This window comes from Bos javanicus, chromosome 15, assembly GCF_032452875.1.
Source record: "Bos javanicus breed banteng chromosome 15, ARS-OSU_banteng_1.0, whole genome shotgun sequence".
NCBI lineage: Eukaryota > Metazoa > Chordata > Mammalia > Artiodactyla > Bovidae > Bos > Bos javanicus.
This window is the reverse complement of record NC_083882.1, coordinates 80,377,951-80,388,872: the sequence shown is the minus strand read 5'-3', so window position 1 is coordinate 80,388,872 and position 10,922 is coordinate 80,377,951. Positions and strand designations below refer to the sequence as shown.

The 10,922-nt window shown below is 38.2% G+C and overlaps 2 protein-coding genes across 2 annotated transcripts; one reads left to right on the top strand and one right to left on the bottom strand.

The window, feature by feature from the left end:
• Positions 1-2,827: 2,827 nt before the first annotated feature.
• LOC133261111 (olfactory receptor 9G4-like) lies at positions 2,828-4,109 on the top strand. Its single transcript, XM_061439668.1, has one exon. It carries the CDS (start codon positions 3,171-3,173, stop codon positions 4,107-4,109), a length of 939 nt encoding a protein of 312 aa, XP_061295652.1. The 5' UTR covers positions 2,828-3,170.
• A 2,557-nt stretch (positions 4,110-6,666) lies between these two features.
• On the bottom strand, positions 6,667-7,590 carry LOC133261110 (olfactory receptor 9G19-like). Its single transcript, XM_061439667.1, has one exon. The coding sequence runs from the start codon at positions 7,588-7,590 to the stop codon at positions 6,667-6,669; it is 924 nt and encodes a 307-aa protein (XP_061295651.1).
• Between the last annotated feature and the right edge of the window lie 3,332 nt (positions 7,591-10,922).

The window sequence follows — 10,922 nt, the reverse complement described above, 5'->3', positions numbered from 1 at the left end:
TGTTTTTAGTATTCTCTTATGATTGCCTGCATTTCTGTTAAATAGGTTGTAACTACGTGAGTCTGAGTGAACTCCGGGAGTTGGTGATGGACAGGGAGGTCTGGTGTGCTGCAATTCATGGGGTCACAAAGAGTTGGACACGACTGAGCGACTGAACTGAACTGAACTTCTATTTTATTTCTAATTTTATTTATTTGGCCATTCTCTCTTTTGTTAATGAATATGGCTGAAGATTTATCTTTTTTTTAACTTTTCAAAGAACTAATTTTTAGTTACACTGATATCTTCTATTGTTTTTCTAATGTACCTATCACTTATTTCTACTTTGATATTTATTATTTCTACTAACTTTGATTTGTTCTTCTTTTTCTGGTTTCTTTAAGTGTACTGGGAAGTTGTTTATTTGAGATTATTCTTGTTTCTTGAGTTTAACATTATTGACTTAACTCTTGCGAATGACTGCTTTTGCAATGTTCTGTGGAAATTAGAGTTTTGTTTCTTTTTGAATTATTTTTCCAATTTTTAAACTTTTCTCTTTGAAGTTTTTAGTAACCATTGGTTGGTTGTTGTTCAGTTGCTAAGTCATGTCCTACTCTTTGTGATCCCATGAACTATAGTCACCAGGCTTCTTTGTCCTTCACTATAACCTAGAGTTTCCTCAAACTCATATACATTGAGTCAATGATGCCATCCAACCATCTTATCCTCTGTCACACCCTTCTCCTCTTGCCCACAGTCTTTCCCAAAATCACGGTCTTTTCCAGGGTGTCAGCTCTTCGCATCAGGTGGTCAAGGTTTTGGAGCTTCAGTCTCAGCATCTGTCCTTCCAATGAATGAATAGTCAGGGCTGATTTCTTTTAAGATTGACTGGTTTGATGACCTTGCTGTCCAAGGGACTCTCAAGAGTCTTCTCCAGTGCTACAATTCAAAGGCATCAATTACTTGGCACTGAGCCTTTTTCATGGTCCGACTCCTCACATCCTACATGACTACTGGAAAAATCATAGCTTTGACTCTACCCTCAAAATGATGTCTCTGCTCTTTAACACACTTTCTAGTTTTGTCATAGCTTTTCTTCTGAAGAGTGAGTGTCTTTTAATTTCATGGCTACAGTCACCATCCACAGTGATTCTGGAACCCAAGAAAATAAAATCTGTCACTGTTTCCACTTTTTACCCATCTATTTGCCATGAAGTGGTGGAACCAGATGCCATGGACTTCCTTTTTTGAATGTTGAATTTTAAGCCAGCCTTTTCATTCTCTTCTTTCACCCTCATCAGGATTTTTTAAGTTAATCTTCACTTTCTGCCATTCAAGTGGTAGCATATGTATATTTGAGGTTGTTGATATTTTTTTTGGCAATCTTGACTCCAGTTGTGAGTCTAGGGCTTCTCAGGTTTCTCAGTAGTAAAGAATCTGCCTGCCAATGGAAAAGCTTCGGGAGACACAGGTTAGATCCCCGGGTTGGGAAGGTCCCCTGGAGGAGGAAGTGGCAACTCATGCCAGTATTCTTTCTGGGATAGGCTCGTGGACACAGGAGTGTCTTGAGGGTTACAGTACATGGGTTTGCAAAGAGCTGGACAGAACCAAGCATGCACACATTATATATGTGTATATATATATTCACTTTGTTAGATTGATGTCTTTATTATTTTGTAATGTCTTTGTCTATCACTGTCTTTGTTTTAAAGTTGATTTTGTCTGATAAAAGTATTGTTACCCCACATTCTTTCCAGTTACATTTAATACCTTTTTTCTATCCCTTAACTTTCAGTATGTGTGCATCTTTAGATCTGGAATATCTTCTAGGCGGTACATGTGTGTGTATGTACTAAGTCACTTCAGTTGTGTCTGACGCTTTGCAAACCTATCAACTGTAGCCCTCGAGGCTCCTCTGCCCAAGGGATTTTCCAGGCAAGAATACTGGAGTGAATTTCCATGCCCTCCTATTGAGGATCTTCCTGACCCAAGGATTGAACCTGCCCCTCTTATGTCTTCTGCATTGGCAGTGGTTCTTTACCACCAGTGCCACCTGGGAAGCCCAGTTAGTACATACATGGGTCTTATTTTCTTATTCATTTAGCCACTCTATATTTTTTGACTTGCTAATATATTCCATTTATATTTAAAATAAGTATTCATATGTATTTCTTAATGCCATTTTGTTATTTTTTTGATAATTCTTTTAAAAATTCCTTTTTTGTTGTCTTCTCTTGTGATTTTTTGACTATCTTTAGTGTTGTGTTTGGATTCTTCTCTCTTCTCTTTTTGTGACTACCGTGAAATGTAAATATAGTTATCTTTCTATCTATATATGCAAGGTGTCAACTTATCTGTATCATCATATCTCCTATTTATCTCACAGTTTCTTCTTTATGTATTCAGTTTCTTCAGTTGTGGAAAGTCTTCAGATGATACTAATCAATAGTTGCTCTGTAAATAGTTATATTTTAGGTGTGCTCAAGGGAGGAGGTGAGCTTAGTGTTCTACTCTGTCATCTGGGCCATTTCCTGCCCACATTTACAAGCAAATATCACCAATTAAAGAGCTTTTATTTATTTATTTTTTGTTGGTGTTCAGTGCTGGAAATTTCCTTGTAAGTGCTGCTTTACTATTTCCCACTTATTAATATGTTGTGTTTTATTTTCACTTTCTTAAAAATAATTTCTATATGTACTTTTAAGTTTTGCTTATAAAGTATTTAGAAGTGTTTTAAATATTCTTTCAAATATTTGGGAATTTTTCATAGATCTATTTTCTACTTCTGGTTTCTAATGTAATTATCAACACGTGGGGGTCAGAAAATATACTTCCAATAGCTTGAATTATTTTAAAATTATTGAGTGTTTTTATGGCCCCAAATATGGTCTATTGGAATCAGGTTTTTCTCATTGATAGTTGCTCTGTAAAGTAATTTTGGGGTGCCTATGGGAGGAAGTGTTCTACATTAAACAATTAGGAAGTGAAAGACCAAATTTCAAAATGAGATTCTAACTTGAATTCCAGTGGCCCCTAAGTCACAGACTGATGTTCTGTCATTCTAAGCAATAAGAGATAAAAGTCCATAAGCTTCCTAGGAATTGCTGGTTTAATATACAGTTTATTTCTTTCAATAGAAAATCATTAAATCATTTAGCAACTTTTTCTTATCAGACTTTCTCCTAGTGGACATGGAAGTTGGAAATCGTACCCTCCTGAATGAATTCATCTTACTGGGCCTCTCAACAGACCCCCGGTGGAAACTGACCCTATTTGGAATATTTCTGATATTTTATTTGATCACCTTGTCAGGTAACATGTCCTTAGTTATCTTAATCCATATTGATTCTTGCCTGCACACACCTATGTATTTTTTCATTGGCAATCTGTCTTTCTTGGATTTCTGGTACACCTCTGTGTACACCCCCAAAATCCTGGCGACTTGTGTCTCAGAGGATAAGCACATGTCATTGGCTGGATGTGGAGCCCAGTTTTTCTTTTCCTGTGCTGTAACCTACACTGAGTGCTATCTCCTAGCAGCCATGGCCTATGACCGCCACATGGCAATCTGTAACCCACTACTTTATTCAAGTTCTATGTCCCCTTCTCTCTGTACTAGGCTTGTTGCTGGCTCCTACATAGGAGGGTTCTTGAATGCCATAGCACATACTGCCAACACTTTTCGCCTGAGTTTCTGTGGCAAAAATATTATTGACCACTATTTCTGTGATGTACCACCACTGGTGACGATGTCATGTACAGACACCAAGGTCTATGAGCAGGTCCTCCTGGGTCTCGTGGGTTTCACGGTCCTCTCAAATATTCTTGTCATCATCATTTCCTATTTCCACATCCTTCTCGCTATTTTGAGGATCCGCACGGCTTCAGGAAGGCGCAAAGCCTTCTCCACCTGTGCCTCACACCTGGTCTCGGTCATGCTCTTCTATGGATCGTTGCTCTTCACATATTCAAGGCCAAGTTCCACCTACTCCCTTGGGAAGGACAAAGTGGCATCTCTGTTTTACACTGTGGTCAATCCATTGCTCAACCCTCTCATCTATAGCCTGAGAAACAAAGATGTTAAAGCGGCCTTCTGGAAAGCAACACAGACTATAAGACCTCAAAGATGAAGGTGATCTTTTTGCAGGATGCTGGCATTGCATTTTCCAAATTATTGTCTTATAAACATGCTTGTGCACATTGCCATATTTCAAGTAAATACAACACATTTTGCTTAAAAGATGAATCATTGATTGAACCATTTTCTGTCGATTATTCTTTTGTTGTGATTAAACTTTTAAAACTAACATTGAGTTGTTTGATGCTCTACAATATTGCATTCTGCTACTTTGCAGTACTCAATTTTCATAAAAACTCATCCTCTTTGATTTTGTGGGACCTCTTTGAAAAAGAAAGTAGATTTGGATGGCTTTCAAATACATAGTTTGAGTTGGAATCTTGGTGAGCAAACTTTATTGATTGGGAAGTAGATTTTAAATAGTGAAAAGCTGGAAACAAAATTTGACAAATATTTGTTCTTCCAAACTCCTTCATAAAACTCTAATTGTGTATATTGATTATTTCTTTGTCATCCTTGTGCCTTCAACTTCGATGAAATATTAAGCAATGTGTTTGAATTGTTTAGATTATGAAGAAAACACTTTTCTAAATATAGAGAAACATATGTTATTAGGATTACTACCTTAAGTGTGATCTCTTCCAGATAGAATGAGTAGTCTGCCATGCCATCCATCTGATGATGAACTGCATATTCCCCATGAAGGAAAATAACAACATCACATGGGGCAAATAGAAACAAACAAACAAACAAACAAAACACAAAATCCCCAACAAATTAAAGCTCTGCTGTATTATAGATTCAGTGTTTGTTCCCACCCTCACAGACAATGATGGGACTTTTTAATTACCTAGAACCTTACAGGTCAATATTTAGTACAAGGCAGGTTTAGTTGTTTTTCTTCCTGTGATTTGCTTGCAATATATAGCTATTTTTGAAAACTGATTCTGCATTTTATGTTTAACATTTTAAAAAGTTCATTGTAAGCAATAATAATCTCTATTGCTTTTGGAAGAGTACTGATCCTTTCACTGTCATCAATATTCATAACAAAGGTAATTAACAGTAACTCTCCAGATACTCTTTTTGTTCATAATCTGATATTATATATTTGACTCTCAAAAATACTTTCATGCCTATAAAAACAGATTATAGAAACTGTGAACTATAAAAGTGAAGATAATGGTTCCAAACATTTGTTGTAGGTGATCCTTCAAGATATGTTTTAATTTCCACACATATGCATAAATGATAGCTAGGCAAGTGCAAAACAATGGATCTATGATTTTAATCTGGAATTATAAGCTTCTGACACAGGTGATTAAGTTAAAAACTTATCTTGTTATTCCCCCCTCCCCCATTTTTGTAATATGTATTAGGCAGTTTACATTTTACCTTTAAAAAGAGGCTAAATTCAAATCAGGCTACAATCCCCAAATGTGAATTTGCATGGCAAGGGAAAGCTAAATGCTTAGTAGTACCCATGTCTGGTTATTACCCTAAAAGTGAGTACATCCTGGTATTGGTTCTGTCTCTGTTTGACTTGTCTACCACCTGCCAAGTCTCTTCAGCAAGTAGCTTTTGAAATACTTTGAACATAATATGTATAGATTATATACTTATGGACTATATATGATATCATTGGCTAGTGGGAAATGTCTGAATCAGCTAGAGATTAGATGGAGAAAGATGGAAGAAAACCAGAAGAAAGCAGAGGAACTCATTTCTTATGAAAAAAAGTTAAAATCATTCATTGATAAACATTGAAAGGAAGGTATTTTAGAACAACATTTAAAATCTTCAGGTCAACTTTACTTAATTTTTAATAATTTTAATAATTATTTTCTTTTTACTTCTTGACCACCTGATATGACTAATTAAAAAAATGTTCTTTACAACAACACTGCAAATTACAGAATGTTGGTTACATTTGACAAATGAGGAGTTTGCACATCAGAAGTTACAATTTTTTGTTGAAAGAGTATAGCTATTGTTGTAATGGGTACATTTATAAAATACAGTTAAATAAAAGCTTTAGAACCAATAGTTGAGGTCAATTCATTATTTGTACTAGTTCTGATATTTCTGATTTTTCTTTTTATCTGTGTTTATTATCTAACACCTCATTGCCTCCTCTTTCCATCAAAAAATTCTTCACAGTGCTTACTCTTTCATTACCACAGAAACACTGTATCAGACAAGAAGATTTTGGGATATATTCCACAAATGTCAAGAATCCATTTAATGGTTTCTTCACAATCCCTTAATACTCATCAAGTAGGTGGAAAATGGGTCTATCCCAAGGAAATAGTAAAATTTAATCATTTGGAATTTCAGAAGTGATATATACTCTTGTATTGCATTAAATTTTGATATCATTTTAAAAAGTTATATTAAGTTGAATTTATTAAGTTGTAGAATAGATTATAGCAGAATTATTAAACAAAACAAACTAAAGCAAAGAAAAAGACTTTTTCACTGAATTTTTTTGAGTAAAGAAACAGATGTGTGTGTGTGTGTGTTTTAATATTCCTTCCCAAACTTCCTCTGAAGCAGTCTGTTTTCACTGAGCAATGTTTCAAGAAATTTATGTCAGTTTAGACTTCAGATTATGTGAACCTGGAGAGTTTTTTCAGAGCAGCTTTAACATCTTTATTCCTCAGACTGTAGATCATGGGGTTCAACATGGGGAACACCACGGTGTAAAATGTAGACACCATCTTGTCCCTCTCAAGGGAATAGCTGGAACTTGGACGGGAGTAGATGTAGAGAATGGAGCCATAGTATAAGGTGACAGAGATCAGGTGGGAGGAACAGGTGGAGAAGGCTTTGAGGCGGCCCTGGGTGGAGCGAATTCGCAAGATGGCAGCAATGATGAAGGCGTAGGAAGCCAGGATGAGCACAGTGGGCGTGATGACGTTGGAGGCCAGGAGGAAGTACAGCACATCCTGGTACGTCTCTTTTACATCACAAGCCAAGTTCACGAGAGGGGGGACATCACAGAAAAAGTCATCAATAATGTTACCACCACAAAAATTCAATGTGAATGTGTTGCTGGTGAGTATTATTGCATTGACAAAACCCCCAGTATAGGAATATATAACCAAACAGATACAGAGTCTCCTCGACATGACCTGAGCATAGAGCAGGGGACTGGAAATGGCCGCATAGCGGTCATAAGCCATGGCAGCCAGCAGGTAGCACTCGCTGTAGGCCAGCCCCGCCGAGAAGAAGAACTGGACTGCACAGCCAGTGAAGGAGATGCTTTTGTCTTCAGAAATGCAGGTCACTAGGATCTTTGGGGTGTACACAGAGGAGTACCAGACATCCAGAAAAGACAGATTCCCAATGAGAAAATACATGGGTGTGTGCAGTCGAGAGTCATTACAGATCAACGCTATGAGGGTGGTATTTCCTACCAGGGTCATGGAGTACACACCAAGGAACACCACAAACAGGACCAGCTGCATCTTGGGGTCTGTTGTGAATCCCACAAGGATGAACTCAGTCACCGTATGATTGTTCTTCTCCATGGTTTAAAGAGACCTCACCTGCAAATGAAGGAATTAAGAGTTTAATTACCTCAACCCATACCAAAGGAAAACATTCTTTTATACAAATCTATGAAATATAGTCAAGACTATGGTTATTAAGGTAAGGAAGAGCTGAACAGGAATCTTGGTGTATTTGGGAAGATGAGGGAAGCTTTCTGAGCCTCAACATATTTATTTCAACAATGTGACTTGACTACTAGAAAGTCTTAATGCTATTTGGGTCTTACTCATTTATTAGGAAAATATTTCTTGAGTGCTCGGGGCTGTCTGGGCATTAGGATACAGCAGTGAAGCTAACGGCACTGACCATTATTCTGTGGAGGCTTTATTTAGAAAAGAGAGATACATAGGTGATGCAGGGATAAAGAATCCACCTGCCAATGACGGAGCTGCCGGAGATGCAGGTTTGATCGAGTCAAGAAGATACCCTGGAGGAGGAAATGCTAACCCACTCCAGTACTCTTGCTTGGAAAATCCCATGGACAGAGGGGCATGGTGGACTACAGTCCACGGGGTCACAAAGAGTCAGACACGACTTAGTGACTGAGCATGTACATGCTATCAGATCAGATCAGATCAGATCAGTCGCTCAGTCCTGTCCGACTCTTTGCAACCCCATGAATTGCAGCACACCAGGCCTCCCTGTCCATCACCAACTCCCGGAGTTCACTCAGACTCACATCCATCGAGTCAGCGATGCCATCCAGCCATCTCATCCTCTGTTGTCCCCTTCTCCTCCTGCCCCAAATCCCTCCCAGCATCAGAATCTTTTTCAATGAGTCAACTCTTTGCATGAGGTGGCCAAAGTACTGGAGTTTCAGCTTTAGCATCATTCCTTCCAAAGAAATCCCAGGGCTGATCTCCTTCAGAATGGACTGGTTGGATCTCCTTGCAGTCCAAGGGACTCTCAAGAGTCTTCTCCAACACCACAGTTCAAAAGCATCCATTCTTCAGCGCTTAGCATTCTTCACAATCCAACTTTCACATCCATACATGACCACAGGAAAAACCATAGCCTTGACTAGATGAACCTTTGTTGGCAAAGTAATGTCTCTGCTTTTGAATATGCTATCTAGGTTGGTCATAACTTTCCTTCCAAGAAGTAAGCGTCTTTTAATTTCATGGCTGCAATCACCATCTGTAGTGATTTTGGAGCCCAGAAAAATAAAGTCTGACACTGTTTCCACTGTTTCCCCATCTATTTCCCAAGAAGTGGTGGGACCGGATGCCATGATCTTCGTTTTCTGAATGTTGAATTTTAAGCCAACTCTTTCACTCTCCACTTTCACTTTAATCAAAGGTTTTTGAGTTCCTCTTCATTTTCTGCCATAAGGGTGGTGTCATCTGCATATCTGAGGTTATTGATATTTCTCCCGGCAATCTTGATTCCAGCTTGTGTTTCTTCCAGTTCAGCGTTTCTCATGATGTACTCTGCATAGAAGTTAAATAAACAGGGTGACAATATACAGCCTTGATGTACTCCTTTTCCTATTTGGAACCAGTCTGTTGTTCCATGTCCAGTTCTAACTGTTGCTTCCTGACCTGCATACAGATTTCTCAAGAGGCAGATCAGGTGGTCTGGTATTCCCATCTCTTTGAGAATTTTCCAAATTTTATTGTAATCCACATAGTCAATAAAGCAGAAATAGATGTTTTTCTGGAACTCTTTTGCTTTTTCTATGATCCAGCGGATGCTGGCAATTTGATCTCTGGTTCCTCTGCCTTTTCTAAAACCAGCTTGAACATCAGGAAGTTCACGGTTCACATATTGCTGAAGCCTGGCTTGGAGAATTTTGAGCATTACTTTACTAGCGTGTGAGATGAGTGCAATTGTGTGGTAGTTTGAGCATTCTTTGGCATTGCCTTTCTTTGGAATTGGAATGAAAACTGACCTTTTCCAGTCCTGTGGCCACTGCTGAGTTTTCCAACTTTGCTGGCATATTGAGTGCAGCACTTTCATAGGATCATCTTTCAGGATTTGGAATAGTTCAACTGGAATTCCATCACTTCCACTAGCTTTGTTCATAGTGATGCTTTCTAAGGCCCACTTGACTTCACATTCCAGGATGTCTGCCTCTAGATCAGTTATCACACCACTGTGATTATCTGGGTCGTGAAGATCTTTTTTGTACAGTTCTTCTGTGTATTCCCGCCATCTCTTCTTAATATCTTCTGCTTCTGTTAGGTCCATACCATTTCTGTCCTTTATCGAGCCCATCTTTGCATGAAATGTTCCTTTGGTATCTCTGATTTTCTTGAAGAGATCCCTAGTCTTTCCCATTCTGTTGTTTTCCTCTATTTCTTTGCATTGATCGCTGAAGAAGGCTTTCTTATCTCTTCTTGCTATTCTTTGGAACTCTGCATTCAGATGTTTATACCTTACCTTTTCTCCTTTGCTTTTCACTTCTCTTCTTTCACAGCTATTTGTAAGGCCTCCCCATACAGCCATTTTACAAGGAAACAAATAAGAAATTTTTTCATTTAATGATAGACGATATTAAAAAGAACAAACTGAATGATTTTGTGAAGAGGAACTGGGAAAGGAGCTAATTTAATTTTTGCCCTGAGAGAGAGAGATAAAAAAAATCTGTTTTATATTTCCCAGCTACAAACGAACAAGTTGTTCAAAGCTCATAAGACATGGTAAAGTCCCCATGGCTTAGGAGATAGTGACATATGAAGGGTGGTAGGTATTGCCACCCCCAGATATGCCACTTTGACAGAAGAATTATTTCATTAGCATTAAAAAAAACAGCAGAAACCTAAGGGAGACTCTGATATCCCCTTCTCTTACTGAAAGCAGGAGATAAAACTCACGTGAGAACAGCATTCTCAATACCTGTGTTGTGTGCTGAGTTATGTCTGACTCTTTACGACCCCATGGGCTGTAGCCCACCAGTCTCCCCTGTCTATGGGTTTCTCCAGGCAATAATACTGGAGCAGGTTGCCATTTCCTACTCCAGAAGATCTTCCTGACCCAGGGCTAGAACTCATGTCTCTTGCATCTCCTGCATTGGCAGGCAGATTCTTCACCACTAACGCCACCTGGGAAGTCCAATACCCCAACAAAAAAGAAATATTCCTATGATCATTATTATACACAGGAGTTTGAGATCAAAAGAATTATATAGAAAGAGACCTTATTGAAATAATTTTTCCTTTATTATCCATGTTGTAGTATATATCATTATTTTATTTTACATTGTTTTTTTCACATTCCTTGTCAGTTTTTGGTAATATTGATTGCTCTTTTTTGTCTCTAATAATGAGAAATGCTACTTTCTCTTGTGAACTCTGAGCGGGTTCAGAAA